The 24297-nt window shown below is 36.6% G+C and overlaps 1 protein-coding gene and 1 long non-coding RNA gene across 2 annotated transcripts in view; both read left to right on the forward strand.

Moving 5' to 3' along the window:
- Positions 1-24297, forward strand: part of LOC143906450 (uncharacterized) — a 46042-nt gene that overhangs the window by 20356 nt on the left and 1389 nt on the right. The window lies entirely within an intron of this gene.
- Sprt (PDZ domain-containing protein sprite) overlaps positions 22488-24297 on the forward strand; it is a 195755-nt gene continuing 193945 nt past the window's right edge. Inside the window, exon 1 of the mRNA XM_077422544.1 lies at positions 22488-22705. Within this exon, the coding sequence (XP_077278670.1) occupies positions 22694-22705 (12 nt within the window). The 5' untranslated portion in view covers positions 22488-22693. The remainder of the gene's footprint in view (positions 22706-24297) is intronic.

Consider the following 24297-nt stretch of genomic DNA (forward strand, 5'->3'; position numbering starts at 1 on the left):
ACATATGTATTTACTGACACGTGCTACATCGCTTTGCTTTATCATGCGAGTTTCGATATGTTTTTTTGTTACAGAAAATATGAATATTAAACAATTTTAATTTGTGCATTGAATTAAATTTCATACACATAGAATATTTTTAATCTCGTTTCATGGAATCTGTACATTAATTTTCTGTACTTTTTCAACTTTTGCTGCGCCCGATAGAAATGACAGCACGCTTATAATTTTATTAGAAAAAGATTTTATAAGATTTTCAATAGGACGTTCATATATATATATATATATATATATATATATATATATATATATATATGAATTTTATAAAATATTCTATTATAAAACCTATATAATATATATAGGTTTTATAATAGAATATTTTATAAAATTCTATCCTAAAGACTTTTCTTGCAAAAAGCTTTCGTTAAAGTACAATAAATGTGCTATATGCAGTAGAAAATATAACTTTATAAAAGTTATAAGTTCTTGCTTGTCCTTTTAACTATGAATTTTTAATAAATTTTAATAAATTTTAAGTCAATATTTTGAAAGAAAATGTTGTAAATTGCTATTCACAGTTTTTTAATATTTTTTAACATTGAATATGTATGTAACTAAATTTTAAATGAAATGTTCTAAAATAAAAGGTATTTAAAATTAGATCGATAGAAAATATATTTAATTATTTGTATTTGTAATATTTAATTTTTATAAATGAATTTAACAGTTTACACCTTAAACTCATACTAATTTATTTAATTTTTACAAAGCTGTGTCATTTGTTTTCAAAGTTCAGATGAAAAATATGTCAAAATCCGATCGAGTCTTTTCGTTTTTGAGATGTTCTTAAAATCGCACGGTGCATCCGATTATGCATCGACTGAAAACAACTCGCTCGATCCGCTCACGCAACGAGTCGCGTAATCGCATCTGTACACTCGTACAGACACATATGGATTTCTGCCGTAGGTGGAAGAATAAACTTTCTCGTGCATAACTTATGCAAATTTAGTTGACCATTGTGTACGGTTGCTTAATGTATTTACGAATACTAATATTTTGTAGAGCCTTGTTCAAAACGATGTTTCCTAAGGCGCCTCTCCACACGCCCCACAATTTTCTTTACGAGGCGCTAAACGAAGAATATATAAGTACTTCATATTACATACGTCACGCTACTTACAATTAGAGATATATAATTTGTTTTAATTAGATGTTAGATTTAAAAAAACAGAAACATTTTTTACTGTATTTTTTACTGTATTTTGAAGAGAATCAAAGTAGATATTCGTAGATATCGAATTCGAGGTATTAATACATGTAGACACTGAAAACTACAAAGCGCACTATGTGGACATCGTCATCGGCAACTTGGAACACGTGGCCATCGAATTCAAGGTATTAATACACCTGTACACCGAAAACTATAGAGCGCACTATGTGGACCTCGTCATTGGCAACCTGGGACACCTAGACATTGAATTCAAGCTTGATTCATAAGAATCGACTTAAAATTTCCCTAGCGGCAGAATTAGAATTATGTCATGACATAATAAAAATTGCTAAATTAAAATTATGTCTAGACATAATAAACATTGGACAAAAATTATGTCTAGACATAATAAAAATTGGATGAATTAAAATTATGTCTGACGTAAAAATAATTATCAAAAATATCGATACCTGAAGATATCGGTACATATACAGTTGCGAACAACATTCAGTAAGACACGCAAATAAAAATAAAGAATTTTACAGTTAACGACTTATTAACATTAATCATGCTTTATTGCGATTATGTTTTATGTTGAAATTGAAAAATATATACAAGGTGTACAACTAAAAGGGTTACAGATTATTATTTAAAAAAAACTAAGCAAAATATTAAATTGTTGTTTTCTTTAGAAATAATAGTCCGTAACAATTTTAGCTTCATACCTTGTATTATATACTGTTTATAAGATTATAAGATATATTGTTTATAAGATTAAGATGCGCAACACTACAAAATGGCGTGATATCCGTACAAAATTACCATTTAAAAAAAAAGGTAAAAAAGAGCGCCAAGTACAAGCATAGTAGTGTATATGTATTATGTTGTTACCCTGTTATGTTGTTACCTCGAAAAAAACAAAGTGGTAATATTTTACCTCCAAATAGCTTTATCCTGTACATACTGTTTATAAAATGCATAATATACTACAAAAAGGCGTGATATTCGCACAAAATTACCTTTTTTAAAAAAAGGTAAAAAAAGGCGCCAAGTACACGTATAGTAGTGTATATGTTGTTACCTAAAAAAAAATGAAAGTGGTAGTATTATACATCGAAAAAACTTAAGTAACAAGTGGTAGACTTTTATATCTCGAAAAATCTCGAAAAAATCTAAGCAGTAGTATCTTTATTTCCGAAAAATTATAACTCAAGTGATACACGTCACAAAATTATGTTTCCTTATCAAAAAGAAGAGTCGCGCTTCAAGTGATCTATTACAGTTACAAAAAAAAATAATATCTCTTTAAATTAGAGCGCCAATTACAGAGAGAACATGTATATTGCCTCAAAAAATAATTGTTGCACTACTTTGAAAAATCTTTACATTGTATCAATTAGAAAAGAATGTATAATAACAATTTTATAAGATTAAAAAATTTTATTTAAATTTAACAAGGGAATACAAGATATTTAAATACAAAGTTATTTACATGTGTATTTTTTAATGGCCACAAATAATTACAGAGGTAACAGTACAAAATAAAAATATTTATTTTAAAATACATAAATTTTTCTTGTAAAAAAACTTGGCGCTCTAGACCTCGAAATTTTAAATAAATAAATAAACTTATTCTATACTTAATTATAAGCCGCATTATCCGCCGTCCGCGTAGTCACGCACACCCATATCACTCACTCCCACATCCACGCTGATAATCATTTAATATTACTCCCATCGCATTTTTCTCTGAATTATTTTTATTTATTGTTGTCCTTATTTATTTAAAATCTGAATGGGTGCGTTCAGCCGATACTCCGCTAGCCTAGCAATCGTGAGCAGTCGCTCGTTTTTGCCCCTTTCCTCTCTTTTTAATCCAGTAGGTCAAAAGAGAGGAAACGAGCGAAAACGAGCGACTGTTCACGATTGCTAGGCTAGCAAAGTATCGGCTGAACGCACCTAATGTAAAACACGTAGATATCAAATTTGAAGTATTAATACATGTAGACACCGAAAACTATGGAGCGCACTATGTGGACCTCGTCATCGGCAACCTGGGATACGTGGACATCGAATTCAAGATATTAATACACGTAGACACCGAAAACTACGGAGCGCACTATGTGGACCTCGTCATCGGCAACCTGGGACACGTAGACATCGAATTCAACGTATTAATACACGTAGACACCGAAAACTACGGAGCGCACTGTGTGGACCTCGTCATCGGCAACCTGAGACACGTAGACATCGAATTCAACGTATTATTACACCTGGACACCGAAAACTATGAAGCGTACTATCTGGACCTCGTCATCGGCAACCTGGGATACGTGAACATCGAATTCAAGGTAATAATACACGTAGACACCGAAAAGTACGGAGCGCACTGTGTGGACCTCGTCATCGGCAACCTGGGACACGTAGACATCGCATTCAACGTATTATTACTCCTGGACACCGAAAACTATGAAGCGCACTATGTGGACCTCGTTATCGGCAACCTGGGACACGTGGACATCGAATTCAAGGTATTAATACACGTAGACATCGAAAACTACGGAGCGCACTATGTGGACCTCGTCATCGGCAACCTGGGACACCTAGACATCGCATTCAACGTACGATTACACCTGAACACCGAAAACTATGAAGCGCATTATCTGAATCCCGTCATCGGCAACCTGGGATACATAGACATCAAATTCAAGCTTGAGTCATAAGAATCGACTTAAAAATTCCCTAGCGGCACTTTCTGCTAAGCGTAGAGAACCTTCTTTTCCGTTGACTCAATATTTATTATATATATACCTAATTTACCTAAAGAAATCTTCCTCCTGACCGATAAGTCTATCGACCTAATTTCGAAATACGCGCGCGATATCGAAACTGGCGATACCTGCGCCGCCAACGTCGAAAAAGTGAAAGTAACGTTTCTGATTATGACGTCATCATATAACGTCGGCGTTAGGAGTATCTTAAAAATAAATTTTCGCATTTGGACTTTGCGTCGCAATATCTCCGCTCGTAGGGGACGTAGCGGAATATTATGAGAGAAACCCCCCCCTAATTGGACCCCAAGCTATCGATCAAGCCTACTTAGAACTTCATTCGTTCACTCGTTATCGAGATCGCAACATCTCGGGTACTCGCAACCCGTCGCGTCGCGTAAAAGAGTCACGGGTCGGTCTCGCTCCGCGTGTACTTGGCGCGAGACACTGTTATGTAGTTCATAGGTTCGCGCCATATTGTTTTTGTTTCCGCCTATACGGGAAGTAGAGGGCCCATAAACGCGAGTGCTAGCGTATATCTAGATATATAGTCGTTGCCTCACGGTGAATCTCTCTCTTCCGTCTCGACCGTCCGACAACACAGAGCGTAGTATTTTGTATAGCGAGTAGAAATAAACCGAGGTAGAAATACTGAAGTGCTGGAGTCCTTGTCTCTTTCCCGATACACAACAGAGAATTGGCGACGAGGATGGGATCGCCGCTTAACGGGTAACGGTGACTGCACGAGGAAAAGCAATACTTGTGTGTGCGCCAAGTGCCCTGTGTAACGTGAGCTAACGGCGATCTTATTACAAAAAGGGGAAGATACCAGACGGGACAGTACATGGCTCTACGGAGTGAATTACGCATTTCAAGACTACAATACACTAGTACGATATACGTTACAGAAATCGGTACGTGGAACAATCTAGAATCCAGTACGAAAGTACAAAATGGCGGAGGTCGTGTTACACGGTAGCTTCAGCATCGATACGTTCGATCCAGCAACCACGGATTGGAACCGGTGGTTACAAAGGTTCACGGCTGCGGCGAAAATTTTCAAAGTGTCGGACGAGCAGAAGATTATGTACTTGTTACATTTCATTGGATCTACAGCATTCGACGTTATATGCAACAAACTGGCACCAACAGATCCATATACAGTTTCTTTTAATACGTTGGTCGATAACCTCACGGAATTCTATGCACCAGTACCCCTGGAAATTGCCAAAAATTTCCGTTTTTATCAACGGAAGCAAAGTGACGGAGAGAGCATCAAAGACTTCGTTGCCGCGCTACACAAGTTGAGTGTCCATTGCAATTTCGGGACATATTTGAAAACGGCCCTACGCAACCAATTCGTGTTCGGGCTAGCGAGTCATCGAGCCCAGTCCCGGCTACTGGAGATGAAGGACCTGACGTTCGACAAGGCTGTGCAGGTGGCTACAGCCATGGAGTTATCTGAGAAGGATGCTCAGCAACTGCAATCAGGATCGACGGCGCCGGCGGTCAACTACATGGGGGCCAAGGACAAAAAGCCAGAGAAGAAATTTCAGCCCAAGCGAAAACCTTTTACGAAACCTACGAAGGCAGAGAATAAGGCAGTTCAATTCAATAATAATAAATCTCGCGTAAATACCATGTCTAATGTATCTTGTTTCAGGTGTGGTGGCAAACATTTAGCGAATAAATGTACCCTAGATAGGAATATTAAATGTAACAATTGCGGTACGCCAGGCCACTTACAAAAAGTATGCATGAGTGCGAAGCGAGCAACAACTAACCAGATCGAGGAAGTGCTACTCCTAGAACACTCCGAATTTCGAGACAAGTTTTTTGCGACACTTATGTTGGACGGTCTCCCCCTGCGTTTTGAAATCGATAGCGGTGCAGCGGTTACAATCGTGAGTACCCGAACGCTGCGGGAACAATTTCGAAATCGACGTCCGTGTCCAACGTCTTTACAGTTAATTACGTTTTGCAAAACGCCGATTCAAATCGTTGGGGTCGTACCCGTGATGGTTACGTTGCGCGGAAAAACTGTTAAACTTAACCTGTACATTTCAAATGTCGATCGTGAGCCACTTTTAGGGCGTGAGTGGATACGACAGTTACAAATACAACTAACGGAATCAATAAATAATGTACAATTACGCGATAATACACAAGAGACAATTGCGCGATTATTACAACAGTATCGAAATGGGTTAGATCCACACTCTACAAAAATAAAAGGGTTACAAGCTAGTCTGACATTAAAGGAAAATGTTAAACCGGTATTCTTAAAAGCACGTACAATTCCTTTTAAGTTATTACCACTCGTTGAGGAGGAGCTGCAGTCGCTAGTTCAAGCCGGTATTTTAGAGAAGGTAAATGCATCCAGATGGGCTACGCCTATTGTACCCGTTCTTAAACGTGATAACACGGTTCGTATTTGCGGGGATTTCAAGGTTACGATAAACCCACATTTAGTGGTTGACGAACATCCACTGCCAACGACAGACGAATTATTCTCGTCGATGGCAGGCGGAGAAAAATTCTCGAAAATAGATCTAAAACAAGCATATTTGCAGCTTGAGGTTCGTGTCGAAGATCGCGAATTACTTACACTTAGTACGCATAAGGGATTATATCGAAGCACAAGATTGATGTACGGTACGGCTTCGGCGCCAGCAATCTGGCAGCGCGAGATGGAAGATATTCTAGGGGATATACCCGGAGTATCAGTCTTTCTGGATGACATTAGAATAACCGGTCCAAATGATAAGGTTCATTTGCAGCGACTTGAGATGGTACTGCAGCGCCTCGCGAAAGCCAATATCAGAATCAATGAAAGTAAGTGCGAATTTTTCCAAAATAGCATAGATTATTGTGGATATAAGATAGACAAAAATGGATTACATAAAACTACAGAGAAGATACAAGCTATTGATCAAATGCCAAGACCGAAAAATGTTATGGAATTACGCTCATTTCTTGGCATGGTGAATTATTACGGTCGGTTCATTAAGAATTTGAGTACGATATTAGCACCGTTACATAAACTACTACAGAAAAATGTTTGTTTTAAATGGTCGCGTAGTTGTGAACAGGCTTTTCAAACTGCGAAAAATAATTTTAAGAGCGATACAGTGCTTGCACATTTTGACACAAAACTTCCATTGATTCTGGCTACGGATGCTAGTCCTTACGGCGTGGGTGCGGTTTTGTCACACCGCTATCCGGACGGTACAGAGCGAGTATTACAGTACGCGTCCCAGTCTCTGTCAGAGACCCAAAAGCGATACACGCAAATTGATAAAGAGGCATATGCGATCATTTTTGGTGTGAAGAAATTTCATCAATATCTCTATGGGAACAAATTTACGTTGTAATACTGATCACAGGCCCCTAGTGCAAATATTTTCTCCGATCAATGCGCTGCCTGCGTACACAGCGATGCGAATGCAGCATTACGCGGTATTTTTACAGGGTTTTTCGTTTGATATTAAGTATAAGAATACGAAATTACATTCTAACGCGGATTGTCTATCACGACTACCGTTGCCGACGTCAACAACAGCGGAACGCGATGTAATAGACGTCTATGAAATTGATACAGTACAAAACTTGCCCATTACAGTGGAGGAATTAGCACGCGCTACGGCAAATGATGTACAGTTAAGTAATATCCTTAAAGTTTTACATGAAAAAAAAGAAATACCGGTAAAATTACGATTCAATATAAATCAAGCAGCTTTTAGTATTCAACGAGGTGTCCTCCTTTGTAATGGGAAAGCCGTAGTCCCTAGTCAATTACGACAACGTTTTCTGCGAGAATTACATAAAAGTCATTTGGGCGTAGTGAGGATGAAGGCATTAGCGAGAAATGCTTTCTGGTGGCCTGGCGTGGACAAAGCAATTGAGAGATTAGCAAGTAATTGTAATACATGTAATGAAGTGCGTAACGACCCACCGAAGGTCGAAGTACATGAGTGGGAGCCAGCAGAAGCCCCCTTCGAACGTGTACATGTGGACTATGCGGGACCATTTATGAACCATTACTTTTTCGTAGTTATGGATGCATATTCGAAGTGGCCTTTTGTTCGGATAGTTAAGAATATCACCGCGAAAACCACGATTAACGAATGCAAAGAGATGTTCACTAACTTCGGTTATCCAAAAATAATGGTAATGGATAACGGTAGCAATTTCCGTTCCACGGAATTTTTACAATTCTTAAAGTCAAAAGGAATTACACCGAAATTTACTGCTCCGTATCATCCGTCAACAAACGGATTGGCAGAAAGGTTCGTACAAACGGTAAAAAACTCTTTGCGAAAGATGCTTGCGGATCCTAGAAATAAGGGACTAACGTTAGAAGATGCGGTACAAGACTTTTTAGTACAATATCGAGTAACTCCCCATTGTATTACGGGCATAGCTCCATGCAATCGAATTTTTAAAGGAAGAATGCGTACAAACTTAACGGTATGTTTACCGGACGAGCCAAAGAAATGTACAAATACAAATACGTTCAAGACATGTAGAATATTTGAGGTGGGAGAGAGAGTACAATGTAGAGACTACAGGAATAGAGTTAAATGGCGTGTTGGTAAAGTCATTTGTCGTACCGGAAAGTTACATTATACGATCGCGTTAGATGATGGTCGAATCTGGGAGCGGCACATAGACCAGATTCGCAAGACAGGAGATGATGAGAACCCAAGACAAGACTGGTACTCAGGTGGGGAATCATACGATGAGAAGCCACCTGATGAGGAAGCTGGAGATAATCCAGAGGAACCGGAGCCACTAAATGACTCAGGGAACTCGGGCGATAATGTGCAAAACGAAGAAGTAGCACAAGAGCAAGAACCAAGAGTAGTGCAACCACCTCTGGAAGGGCGGAACCAAAGAGAGCCGTCAACTCGAAACAGAAGAGTACCAGCGAGATTCGCGGATTTCCATACGAAGTTTAGGTAGAAGGTAGTTTTCCTTCACGAGGGGAGAGGTGTTATGTAGTTCATAGGTTCGCGCCATATTGTTTTTGTTTCCGCCTATACGGGAAGTAGAGGGCCCATAAACGCGAGTGCTAGCGTATATCTAGATATATAGTCGTTGCCTCACGGTGAATCTCTCTCTTCCGTCTCGACCGTCCGACAACACAGAGCGTAGTATTTTGTATAGCGAGTAGAAATAAACCGAGGTAGAAATACTGAAGTGCTGGAGTCCTTGTCTCTTTCCCGATACACAACAGACACTACCGTGTCTCTTGATTTACAAATAAATGAGCGAAAGAAAGAGAAAAGTTACCGCACATTTCGTAGAAGAATTATTTATTAAAGCATAAATTGCTTGATTTTTCGTCTGCTAGACTGCCACGGTCGTGAACGACGTGAACAGCAGCACGCATTATACGCACGCGGCGACCAATCAAAGCAATCCCCTTTATTCCCACTACTTCAAACGCTAAAGCGCTGTTTCCAGAACGCCCGCGTCCCACTACTCCCTCCGATGAAGCCATCGAACCTCCTTAAAAGCCTAGAAAAAAAGATTAGTTTAAATAAACTTTTAAGGCTCAATCACAATGAGAAAATTAAGGAATAAGATAAAGGAATAAGGAATAAAGAAATGTCGCATCTCACTTCATTACACGTACATTAAAGTGAGATACAACATGCCTTATTCATTATTCCTTTATCTTATTCTATATTTTTCTCATTGTGACTGAGCCCTTATATGTGCAAAAGCACATTCAGGTTGACATTGGGTGCGTTCCTTTTGGGCGCTCACGCGCTGTAAGCATCGCTCTATCTTCGTTTGATATTCGATGTGCAACGAAGATAGAATGATGCTTACAGCAGCTTACAGCGCGTGAGCGCCCAAAAGGAACGCAGCCATTGCGTGTAGCGAGAGATGGCGCAACAATCGAAACAAGGACAGATGCCTCTCGTTAGACAAGGACAGATATAGATATATGACATAGAAAACAGGATTAGAAATGTTGACATTACCGACGTCGAGGAAGTTCAGCCTTCACTTTAAGATCTCCTTAATGCGCGGTAGTATTCATACGATCCACGATCGCTCTGCGTTGGTGAACTCTATGCGTTGTGCGTTGGCATAGGGCGCTGACATCTGGGCTGGATTCGGGGAGCGCGCTATTAGCGCTATTTGCTTGTTCTATCCTTGTTTTACACCTGCTGAGCGATAAAGACAGAATGATGCAATAGCGCTAATAGCGCGCTCCTCGAATGCAGCCCTGGTGTCCCTTGACCTTGACACGGGCTACTTACTTGCGCCTTGGGCCATTTTATTCTTTCAAGTTCGCGGGTTTCCTGCCTGTACACACATCGCTTATTCATTGTCTAATAAACATTTTTAGTGCGACTTGCCGTGTTTTTCAACTAACCTATCCTTCTACAATAATTCTAATAGGTTATGGGCACAGGTGCACTGTAATAGTTAAAATAATAAAATTTACAGTTACGACAAAAGTTAACATCATGAACACCGCGAGCGTGACACGAATCCAATGTTTCGGAAAAAGCAACCATGATATATGGAAACTTCATATGGAAGCTCTCCTTGTCAAGAACGACGCCTGGGGCCCGATTCTCTAACGAGAAACGTATGCGCAAATTCTGCTCTAACAGAAAGGCTGCAAATTGATTAGTTATTGCACAGTTTTTAGCCAATAAGCTTGCAGCTTTTTTGTTAGAGCAGAGTTTACGCATACGTTTATCGTTAGAGAATCGGGCCCCTGGGCGTACGTGAACGGCGAATTTGCGAAGCCCGAAGTTGTGGCCGGCGACGCCGCGTCGAAAACCGCGCAAAAAGTGTGGGGCGATGCTAAGGCAAAATTTGATATCATTTTGATGATCGGCAGTTCCGAGCTGAAGCAGATTAAAGGCTACGCTACTACGCGTGATGTTGGTTAAAACTAGAGAGGACATACCAATCACGGGGACCCGCCAGAAAAGCTGCGCGTTGTTAGTTGTTACCATGGTGGAAGAACACAAGTGTGCTCTTGCTCATATATTTCTAACAGCCAATGAGAAATTGATGCCAGATACCTCCATCTTGCCGCGGTACAGTTTGAATTTGGCGTTACGTCATTAGTGTCGCACAACGCACAAGACTTTCGTATGGTAACGTAGTGTAACGAAACGTGGGTCAACGCACAAGAAACGTATCGATTACGGCGTTATACGTCAATACGTTTCTTGTGCATTGATCTACGTTACGTTACCATACGAAAGTTTTATGCAGAGGCTCTTATAGACTGCGGTCCACTTGACGCTACAAATGCTTCGAAGCATTCCTCTTCTCTTTTCTTTCAATGAAGAAATAAGGAGAAGAAGAACGCTCCAAAGTATTTGTAGCGTCAAGTGGACCGCAGTCTTACTTATTTATTTTTGTGTTTAATTTATATATAAGGACAATTGTTGAAGAATAAATCAGTTTGAAAAATATATTATTAATATTGCATACATACGTATATGATATAATTACACAGTATATAAAAACATATACATGTAATGCGCACTTATTTTTTAATTTTAGTAATTTTTCTCATTTTTTTTTGTTTTCTTTCTTTTATATGCGTCACTTTTATGACCGCCTTCTGAGAGAGCGGCTTATACGCACACGATATGTAAAGAAACAGTTAAAAAAGCGTTTTTTTCCTAGATAAAAAAAAAGAAAAAATTTTTTTTATAAACGTTTATCGATGGACATAAAAAAATTACTAATCTTTTAAAATTTAAATAAAAATATTGAAAAAAAAATTTTATATGTATATAATTTTATATGCAGATAACATATTGTATATATATGTTAATATTTTATAAAATCTACATCGCACCTAAATTGAATAAATGGCCGCGTTTAGCAGAACGTTTAATTATTTTACAACGTTTATTTTGGATTTATTGTCATTATAAGATATTTTTAACACTCTAAATTGTCTAAATGTACATACAAGTATAAGCAAGAAAGAAGCATCAGAATCAGAGGACCACCACTAGCCCGTTTGATAATCAAATACTACGTTTACGCGAGTGTTACTTCTGTAGTAACTTACGATAATTTCTTCGCGTAAACGGGATATTCCTTCGCGTAAACGGAATTTTTTGCGGCTATATACACTTATACACACGGCATATATGTACCCGCAATATTTATTTTAATCACCATTTTTCGCCCGGTTATAATAAAATCTTCTCGTAAAAATAAATTTTTACCAAAATTTAATGAATGTCCTAAAGTCGAAGCCTCCATCTGGTCTTCAGACAGTGTTACATCCATCGCAGCAGGCATTGCATCTGGCATTATCGTAGATACATCAAGGCCTAAAAAGATAAACAAATTATTAATATATTGTGTAAGTTTATTAGAAATTAGATTTGAAGTCAGAAAACTATATAATAATAATACACACTCTTTACTATTGAAGAAAATGCTTGTACACTTTCGCTAGTTGATGAGCCTATAAAATTTTGCGTAGGGACTGCATCAGGTTTTAATGTACGTTTTTTTGCCGTTGTATGGTTTAAGTTGTACAGTTGCATCCATGAAGTTTCTTTGTTTGCAGTTGCATCAAAATGAGCAGAACAGATGCGTCCTTCATATGTATAATAGAAGAAATTATTTTTATTGCATGAGTATAATAAGTACATAAGTTTCAAATCTATCCTCACAATTAAGCAAGAATGTATTTGATTTATACATACCGTTTATTAAGCAAGAATGTAATTGATTTCATACATACCGTTTTTTATATTGACTTTCTTTTCCACAAGCTGCTTCCCATTTTAATAACACAGCTTTATTTTTTTTCGGAAACCAAAAAAAATGAATATTTTTTAAATTCTTTCGAGAATCGTTTTTACACGTTTTTATTGAACACGTACTCATGATGATATGTCACAATGTCACTTGGTACAACCTTAAATGTTTTGAAACTGCCACTTAAAAATGGCTACATCTGGCATCTGCGCAGAACCGTACGAAATTCATCACGAGTATGAGCACACCTTTGTTCTTCCACCATGGTTGTTACTAAAGCGACTAATGTTTCATCGAATTGAGGAAGGCGACGTTCGTGAACACATGAGTAAGTTTTGCGATACAGTCGACAAAATGCAAGACATGCAGCATGCAGGTCGACATATGTATGTACAACATCCCGATGTACTGGCAACGATGCTTTTTTATATAATCTGCCGGCGAGTTTCGATAATTTCAGGTGCGCAATTGAAGCTCGTGACAAATTGCCCGCACCCAACACCCTGCGTGTTAAGATGTTCTGAATATTCTGGAAAACGAGACGCAAAAGACAGACCGCGAAATCATAGACACATGATATACCCTAGACCATAGACTAGGAAGCAATAGACGGAACGTAAACTGCTGAACAAGGGAGGGTAGGGTGACGCGGGAGGGGAAATCACTACTTAACTCGACAAACTTTGGTTGGACTCAAAAATCGGAAACTTCAGACGCTCAACAGCACACGGACGTGGTTGTTGCTTAAAACATGTATACCTGGTTTTGCTTTATATCACTTGCAATTTTCCCTTCGTGGAATAAACGCAAAGGACTAGTTTTGCCCAGTTTCATATGAAAAATTGGGCTCCCGGTGAACAGCAATCAGACATGGCTAAAATTGTATGGCATCAAAAGAGAATTAAAAAGTTCCATGGGCACAATTTTATAACAAGTCCCCTGAGTGCTGTCCAAAGTTCGCTATTATGACCATGTACCACTAGTCTGATCTGATTTCTCTGCGTCCAAGCCTTCCCGCGATGACGGCGATAACGGATTATACCAAAGACATTGAAATAATAGGCAATTTTTGGCGTGACTCTGGTATATGCAACTAAAGTGTACCAAACTGCATCAGCACCAATAGCAACCACCGATAGCAACTTTGGTATATGTACCAAACCATATCAACAGTCGCCAAAAATCTCCTAATATGAGAATGTATTTGGTACATTAACCCGACTAACAAGGAAAGGTACGGAAGTATTTTGATAAACTCCGATTTTGATGAACTTTTAAAATGTTGTTTTCTAGATTTAGACAAAAAGTAAAGGATACGTATTTTTTATACGTGCTCATACGCATGTTTAAGGACTGAAACACCCCTTTGAAAAAAATCGGCTTTTCTTTTTCGGGTCGAATATTTCTGACACTATAAAAAATAGAAAAAATTTTAAGATGTTATGAACCAATCACAGAGCCGAATTAGCATCTTAATAAGACAGTCTTGAAATAAGATCTGATTATAAATACGGGCCTAAAACAATAATAAATTTTTTAAATTTTTATTTTTTAGTAATTTATAATTTAGGTTAGGTCCGTACGCTCGCCAGACTTCAATTAGGCAATTAAAACTTTCTGTTTCATACTTTGTTAGTACCCCCTATCGATTAATTAATATATGACTTATGACTGGTTCACTCCGGGCTTAAACTGGGCATAGTCCTTTACACAAATTTTAATAATAGTTTGTATTAATTCAGTCTTATGATTATTTAAAACATCTTGTTGCATGACTGATATATCTCCTAACCTTAAAACATGTTTTAAGCAGTAAAGCCGGTTCTACAATACGTTGCAGACGATGGCAACTGCTAGTTGAAAAGTATTATTTCCATGTTGAGCTTGTCAATTGCGGTTGTCAAAAAAGAGTTGGTAAACTTTTAACTTTTTTGGCGACAGTAAAGCTTCTTGCACAATAGGCGATAGCGATAGCGATAGCGACAGCGACAAGGTTGCCGACAAAGCTATACCTTTGCTATACCTAATCGAGTATTCTTCTCACATTCCATTGTGATTGGTCAATTTTTTACGGTTTAGAGCTTAAATATCCTTTAAAGCAAGGTTGTAGACTAGCACTAATGTAGATCAACGCACAAGAAATGATGGCGCAGTGATACGAGGATTCAATAAAAGGGACGGACAATATATCGTGAACTGTACTCAAAGGAAGTTTATTCGAGAGAGAGCGTGTGCTGAATATAAAAACGTATATATATAGGTATATAGACATGTAGTACCAAAAGAAGAGAAAGAAACTATATGGCGCTATTGCCAACTGCATTTTAGGCACTACTGCCACGATTTTCGAATCATTTACTAACACCCCCCTTGAATAGATAATCGTGGACTTTTTACAAAAATAAACCCATGTCTTTCATGCATTCTTGAAACTTCGGTAAGGCTTTGGTTAGGGCGTCTGCCATCATCTTTTGTGTAATGGTCCTGACGACGGAGATTTCCCCTTTCCTGACTAGGTCCCTCAGAAAATTATGCCAGACATCGATGTGTTTTGAACGGCGTCGATATCCACCGTCTCTTGCAAAGTCTACTGCCCCCTTATTATCGCAGAAGATTTTAGTGAGTTGCGATATCGCAGAGGGGTCAATTTCACTCAACAAATGGCGCAGCCAGTCCTTCTTGACTAGCACTGAATAAGGCCATGTATTCTGCCTCTGTTGTTGACAAGGCAGGGGTCTTCTGACGCTCGCTTTGCCAGGATATAGCGCCTCCCTGGAGTCTGAAGAATGTCCCTGAGACCGAACGACGTTGATCCTGATTGTTCGCCCGGAAGCTTGCGTTTCCGTCACGGCTATACTCCAGCTTTAGATTCTTTTGTTAGTGCTTTTGAGATACTGTAAAATTCGCTTAACTGAGATCCAGTGAGGCTTGCCTGGTTTTTGATTGAAACGGCTAACTAAACTGATAGCTTGAGCAACGTCGGGTCGGGTACCCAAAGTGGCGTATAAGATACTGCCTACCGCCTCCTGGTAGGATACTGAGTTCATGTCCCCAAGTTCTTCGACTGTCTTCGGAGCCATTTCTTTAGTTAACAATTGATGTTGACTTAACGGAGTATCTGCAGGATTAGCCTCATCCATATGAAACTTCTCCAGTATCCGTTGTATATAGGTGCTTTGATCTATCTGTATCTTGCCTCGTTGTCGATCTCTTTCTATCCTTATTCCGAGAAAATTTTTTATCTCTCCTAAATCTTTCATTCTGAATTTATTCGCTAAGGATTTTTTAGTCTCTTTTATAATATTTATGTCGTTTGTTAAAATCATGATGTCATCTACGTAAATAGCTATTATTATTATCTTTCCACCTTCAAACTTGTAGTAAATGTAGGGGTCCGGCTTTGATTGTTGAAAGCCCATCTTCTTTAACGTGGAGTCCAACTTTTCGTTCCATGCTCTTCCACTTTGTTTGAGCCCGTACATAGCTTTTTGAAGCTTCCATACCTTGCCTTCTTGTCCGTTTTTGATCATCTCTTTGGGTGGACGCACGTAGATGTCATCACTGAGATCTCCTTGAAGATATGCAGTTGTTACATCTATATGAATCATATAAAACCTCTTTTTTTGTTAGCCCAGCAAACGAAAAAGGATTAAAAGATATTAAATTTTTTTAATACCTTTGAATCCCTTTTTTGGCGGAATTAGATGAAATTAGATGGGATTCGAAATGAGATGGTCCAATCCCATGGAATCCAAAAAAGAAATTTTTAATTCCATCCAATCCTATGGAATCCGTAAAGGTTATGGAATTGCATGGCATTAGATGGTTTAGGAAATTTTTTTTAAATTCCTCCCGTAATGACCACACACACACATTTTTATGAAAATAGGAAAGGATCAATGCTTTTAAATAAACGTTTATATTTGTAGTCAGACGACTGGCGCCGTGTGGGCTTAGAGCTTGGGAACTCTTGCCCTAGGCGACTAGCGCCTGAAAATATCCAAAAATATCTTATTCGGTCCCGTAGGGAGTCTCCCTATATACCGGTCGGTGCGGAATTTTGAACTTGAGAGAATGTGCGGGCGATGCGACGCCAAGCGGCGTTGATGCGAACTACCCATTTTCCGCGCGGACGTGTATCACTGGTGGCGCGTACCGCCACATTGGTTTAAAAGAATATTTCTTTGATAGAAGCCATCTAAGAAGTAATTTTCTTCAAAAAGGTAAAATTTTGTCATTAAGAAAAGGAAACGTTATAATCCACAAAAGTCATACTTTATTCAAGAAAATGATTTATTACGTGGTTCTTAAGAAATTATTTCATTACATTTAAACATTTATTTTCTTGGCGTATAGATTTTAAATATTACACTCTTTCTTAAAAAAATGTTACTACATAAAAAAAAATTATTTTCTTGTTAAAGAATAAATGTTTACTTAAAACAAGATATTAAGTGTCAAAAAGCATATAAATTTCAACTAAAAAAAATTGTTATTTTGATTCTGATATTGTACATTTTTATTTAAATTAAATGAATATTTACTTAAATGAAAAACACAATTTAAAAACATATTTATTTGGTTTAAAAAAATATTCCCTGGGTAGGAGCCGGCTAAGAAGTAATTTTCTTCAAGAAAGTAAAATTTTGTCATTAAGAAAAGTAAACTTTATAACCCACAAAAGTCATACTTTATTCAAGAAAATAATTTATTACATGGCTCAAGAAATTATTTTATTGGATTTAAATATTTATTTTCTTGGCGTATAGATTTTAAATACAACATTCTTTCTTAAAAAAATGTTACTACATAGAAAAAAATTATTTTCTTGATTAATGTTTACTTATAAAAAGATATTAAAAGCATATAAATTTCAACTAAAATAATTGTCATTTTAATTCTAGAAAACATTTTCTAAGATGTAATTTTTAAAGTGAAGAAAGTTAGATTTCTCATCTTGAAATAACAGTTTACTTTGTTTAATAAATAATATTCTGTATTTCATAAAATCTTTACTTAAATGTAGAAAATGTATAATGACTTAAAATAATTTATTTAATACAATACACATATTTAGTTGGAATCAGATATTTTTATTTAAATAAAATGAATATTTACTTCAATCAAAAACAATAATTTTAAGTAAATGTATTTACTTTGTTTAAAACATTTTTTCTCTCAGTGTGCTTGTTACTCGGAGTATCCAGATAGCACAGAGAATCGAAAAAGAATTCTTTTATATATATACATATATATATAATAGGCAGATCCATTACTTTTCGACCAAAAATTGCGGAGGTGGGTTACCGATTTTGATGCCGATTTTTTCCTCGAAAGTACACTAAAAAAAGAGATAATCTTGAAAATTTGAGCCCGATTCGATCAAATCCGGCCGCTGGAGAATTTTTTGAATTTTGAAAAAAATCCATTTTTCAGTCATTTTCAAAAATTTATATCTCAGCTTCTATATAACTTAGAGACTCGTTTGAGGCCGCATTCTTTTCTGTAAACTCTCTACTTTTAAGGAAAAAATTGGTCATTGGTTTACACTCAAGTCCGGCTTCACGGCGAGCTGCTAACTAAACCACTGTTTTAGAGAAATTTTGCCTATTTTTGAAATGCAGTCATATCTACAGTTTTCGAAGTAGAGGGTTGATCAGCAGCTGATATTTTTTGTTCAGGTATACTCTGAAGAAATCTACCCACTTTTTGCTTGATTGCTTTTATTTCGTTAAGTTATGGCCATCTAAAGCCGATCGATTTTCGAAAAATCGCCATTTTCAGATAGCCAGAACTTTTTTCTTTCAACTCGAAATCCTTTGAAATTTTCAGGGGATATACTTCATTATATTCTTAAATAACCCTTTTGGAATAGAAGTAATTTCCGAGTTATGAAGTTTTTTAAATGTCAACTTTTCGATTTAATATGACATTTTTTGTGGTTTTATCATCAATTTTGTAAATTTAATGTAAATAATTGATATTTTCCGGAAAATATATTCGAAAATAAGGAGCAAAACGGATTGTTTGAGAAAATTGAGAGAAAAAATTAATATTTTTTATTTTAATTTATTATTTGTTTAAAATTGTTCAAAATCTATAGTACTAACGTTAATACTGTTATTTTTAATGTTATTTTATTGTTATTTAAAAATTTGTATTCAACATATTATTAAAAAAAATAAACAAATATTTACTTTTTAAAAATTTTAAACAAATAAATCAAAATAAAAAATATTAATTTTTTCCTTCAATTTTCTCAAACAATCCGTTTTGCTCCTTATTTTTGAATATATTTTCCAAAAAATATCAATTATTTACATTAAATTTACAAAATTGATGATAAAATCACAAAAAATGTCATATTAAATCGAAAAGTTGACATTTAAAAAACTTCATAACTCGGAAACCACTTCTATTCCAAAAGGGTTATTTAAGAATATAATGAAGTATATCCCCTGAAAATTTCAAAGGATTTCGAGTTGAAAGAAAAAAGTTCTGGCTATCTGAAAATGGCGATTTTTCGAAAATCGATCGGCTTTAGATGGCCATAACTTAACGAAATAAAAGCAATCAAGCAAAAAGTGGGTAGATTTCTTCAGAGTATACCCGAACAAAAAATATCAGCTGTTGATCAACCCTCTACTTCGAAAACTGTAGATATGACAGCATTTCAAAAACAGGCAAAATTTCTCTAAAACAGTGGTTTAGTTAGCAGCTCGCCGTGAAGCCGGACTTGAGTGTAAACCAATGACCAATATTTTTTCCTTAAAAGTAGAGAGTTTATAGAAAAGAATGCGGCCTCAGACGAGTCTCTAAGTTATATAGAAGCTGAAATATAAATTTTTGAAAATAACTGAAAAATGGACTTTTTTCAAAATTCAAAAAATTCTCCAACGGCCGGATTTGATTGAATTGGGCTCAAATTTTCAAGATTATCTCTTTTTCTAGTGTACTTTCGAGGAAAAAATCGGCATCAAAATCGGTAACCCACCCCCGCAATTTTTGGTCGAATACTAATGGATCTGCCTATTATATATATATATATATATATATATATATATATAAAAGAATTCTTTTTCGAATCTCTGTGCTATCTGGGAGAGGGTAGATTAGAATACAATTCTCCTCATCGAGCTCACGCTGTACGCTGAAAAACAAAAAATAATATAATTTATTTTATTGTCAACTTAATTGTATATATATTTGCAATAAAAATTGTCTAATATGATTTTTGTAAATAAAACGTTTTATTTTAATGTAACAATACCGACTGTTGAATATTTAAAAAATTTAATGTTTTACATTAGTCTGTTTATCCCAAAGTTACCAAGAATTAAACTAATACGGAACTTTTAAAATTGCAATTAATTCATAAGAATGACTTTCAATTTTGTAAGTGATAGGAAATGACATATTCAATATATATTATAGACTCAAATAACGATGGGATAAAACTAGGAATTTAACATATTGTACTCGTTTTTCAATCTTAATTTGGAATAAAATGGAATTTGTTCTATTGTAAATATCGCCGGAATTCAATGAAATTCGATATATACATATTGATTTCCAAATTTGGGATTCAATGGTATTTATTTTATTGTCGGAATAGTCAGAATTCAATGGAGTTCAACACGGACACTTTTCAATCCCTATCCTGGCATTCAATGGTATTCATTTTATTGTCAGAATAGACGGAATTTAATGGAATTCAATACGGAAATTTTTAATTCCTAGTTTGGCATCCAATGGTATTCATTTCGTTGACGGAATCAATGGTATTCAATGGAATTCATCACGAAACTTTCCAATCCCTAACCTGGCATTTAGTGGCATTCATTTCGTTAACGGAATCAATGGTATTCAATGGAATTCATGACGAAACTTTCCAATCCCTAACCTGGCATTCAGTGGTATAATATTTTGGAATTGGGTGGGATTCAAAAAAGACAAATTCTTTCCAAAATAAGGAATTCCATGATATTGAAACTATTTCAATCCCTTTTTTGGACACAATGGAATTCGGAAAGTCCTTAATTGAATTCCTGGCAATCCCGTTTTAATTCTTTTCAATCTTTTTTCGTTTGCTGGGAGAAGAAACTTATAATTCTATTTTAACTTTATTAATGAAGAAACAGTATTTAATTCCAAAGCGTTACGTTCCTTAGTCCACTGAGACGTTATTAAAGAGAAAATTCTTTCAATGGAAGCGTTGTGAGCAGAAATGCTAAAAAAATACTGCGTGATTTTTATTAATTCAGTATAAATATTAGCATTAGGCGTTTTGAAAAATTTTAGGCATAATTCATTCATATTCAATTTTTTATCTTGTTCAGTAAGATCTTGACAAAATGTATTCAAAATCCATTCATCAAACAGTTTGGTATCATCTATTGTAATATATTTTTTTCATTTAAAAATGAAAGGCAGGATTGAACACTGCTCCATGGAATATGTTCAGTTATTGTTGCTAAATCCATCCATTCAAATACAGTAAACTCATTTAAGGGTTCAATCTAGCTTTGGATATATTCTTTTATTTCTTTATAAAAAAATATAGAATTTTTTAGAAAATCTTTTTTTATATGTTCACCTGAGAACTTTTTCAAAAATTTTAAACTTTGAGCGGTACGAAATTATTTGTTATTCTGTCTTCCAAATTTTTAGTGATAGATAGCAGTATCTTTTTTGTTTCTTTAATAGAATTATCATCTTTTTCTAATTTTTTGATTTTGTATGGAATATATTCATAGTCGAGTGAATGAGGAACATGAAAGAAAGTTCATTGTCGAAGAATTTTTGGTAAATCTGAAGAATAGTGGCCTCCTCACCGATTTCGTTCAACTTGGGCTTAATTGACGCGTTTTTGCACAAAACGACCGAATCTGGCAGAAAAAAGTGTCGCTCTGCCCCGCGAAGCGAGATATTAACGGTTAAAGTTGACAGGAATCAGGTTATGATTCCTATCATACCGACGAGATGCAGCAACACTGAACGTGCCCTGCGGCCATATGCGCATGCTCAGTGGTTGCACGCGCATGTAAAACTGCGCCAATTTTAAATGAATCAATCGTGCAGAATAACCAAGCATCTCGATTCAAGCAGTTAGGTCTCACGCTGGGAGTTTCTTTAGTTTAATTATGCGTGGGAAGCACACACACACACACACACGGGGGGGGGGGTGCGAGAGGGGGGCCTTCGGCCTCTCCTTTCCCGCACCCACCCCGCCGGTAGGCAGCGTTGACCTCGCTTTACAACTTAAAGTACATGCTAAGTTGTAAAGCGAAATTATAAAGCACATGCATGGAGGGGTGCAAGGGGGCTTACATGCGTGAGCGCACGTGAACAGGAAGGTTTTTCTCCCTTGCACCCCCCCCCCCATGCATGTACTTTATAATTTCGCTTTACAACTTAGCATGTACTTTATGTTGTAAAGCGAGGTCCACGCTGCCGGCGGGGTGGGTGCGGGGGGGGGGGTGGCCGAAAGCCCCCCCCTCTCGCACCCCCCCCCGTGTGTGTGTGTGTGTGTGTGTGTGTGTGCGCGCGCGCGCGCGCGCGCTTCCCACGCATAATTAAACTAATGAAACTCCCAGCGTGAGACCTAACTGCTTGAATCGAGATGCTTGGTTATTCTGCACAATTGATTCATTTAAAATTGGCGCAGTTTTACATGCGCGTGCGACCTCTGAGCATGCGCATATGGCCGCAGGGCACGTTCAGTGTTGCTGCATCTCGTCGGTATGATAGGAATCATAACCTGATTCCTGTCAACTTTAACCGTTAATATCTCGTTTTGCGGGGCAGAGCAACACTTTTTTCTGCCAGATTCTTTCGTTTCGTGCAAAAACGCGTCGAATGAACCTAAGTTCATCGTTTTTTGTGCTGCTGTAGCTAAACTGAAGAATTACCCTAGCATCAATAGATACGCTTACAAATGCAACGTTTTGTAAGTCGTTCAGAAGTTCAGTGGTTGACAAAGGAGCCAGCACGTTGTTTACTATTGCAATTGCCTTAGTGCGATTGCACAATATCTTCTTTGTCGTATTTGAGTCCGAAAACAATTCCTTGTTCAAGGAATTTTGTACAGTCTAATGAATTGAAAGACATATGGTGACTGACTGTGTGAAATGCTATAGCACCTTCTGCTGCTCTAATATTGTCATCGGTTTCAAGCTTACAAGGGGAGGACGCGAGGACCGGGAAACGGATCTGAATGAAACTTTTTCCCATAATAGCCCTTCACTAATAGTAAAACATAGTGAAGCGCTAGCGCGCAACTCTCAGCCGTTTTCGAGAAAAAAATTCATGAAAACTTTGCGACGCAAGTCTACCGGTTCGCTAGCGGAGATCTTCGATGAAACGGCGTAGCCGCGCAGCTAAGGCGCGTGTCTGCTACATCGCTGGCCCGGGTTCGATTCCCGTTGATCTTTTGCAAATCTTTTTTTTTTACTTTATTTTTTTTTCCTTATTAGCATTAATGATAAAAATGTTAAAAATTGAAGCAAAATAAATAAATTTAATAATTTTAATAAAAAATAAGCAAAATAAAAGGAAATGCGTACCTTACCTTTACAAAATGTTTTCAATACACAGTAATTAATAATAATTATTTCTCGCTGCTTCTCAAATGTTATAAATAAGTTTGAGGACAATAATTAATTGTAAGTTGGAGCACTTTTGAAATAATAAAACATAATAAATTATTTTTTATACTATTTAATCAATGAACAAGAATATAAAGAAATATATGTATATATACTGATATTACATAGAAATATATTGTTTTTCTGTAGAAGGCTTTTAATGAAACTTATTCATTGTCACTTTCGATGCCCTGCGGATATCGTTCACAATGTCCTACATGATAATTATCGTAAAAACATTTAAAACAAAGATATATCATACACCAGGCACATCTTATAAAAGAAATTTCTTTACAGACGCTACAGTTTTGCTTTCCAAGCATTATTGGAAAGCAGATTTCGTTGACATTTGAAAAACAGGTTCTCTCTTCCACTAATTTTGCAGCATACCAGGCATATTTTATCATATTTGTGAAAGAAGGAGCGCTTAATTGGTGGTGAACTAGAGAATGAATTTTTATAGCATCTTCACGAGATGCTATTTCCCTTTGTTCTTTTATTAACGCAGGAGCATTTTGCAATCTTTTTATGCACCCCATTTTGTCACGTCAGCCTTGCGACGTTTATTTTTATCGACAGGTAAAGAATTTGATAAAAAGATTGCAAAATGCTCCTGCGTTAATAAAAGAACAAAGGGAAATAGCATCTCGTGAAGATGCTATAAAAATTCATTCTCTAGTTCACCACCAATTAAGCGCTCCTTCTTTCACAAATATGATAAAATATGCCTGGTATGCTGCAAAATTAGTGGAAGAGAGAACCTGTTTTTTAAATGTCAACAAAATCTGCTTTCCAATAATGCTTGAAAAGCAAAACTGTAGCGTCTGTAAAGAAATTTCTTTTATAAGATGTGCCTGGTGTATGATATATCTTTGTTTTAAATGTTTTTACGATA

The sequence above is a fragment of the Temnothorax americanus genome, unplaced genomic scaffold (genome assembly GCF_048541705.1).
Source record: "Temnothorax americanus isolate GAGA-0224 unplaced genomic scaffold, ASM4854170v1 Scaffold71, whole genome shotgun sequence".
NCBI lineage: Eukaryota > Metazoa > Arthropoda > Insecta > Hymenoptera > Formicidae > Temnothorax > Temnothorax americanus.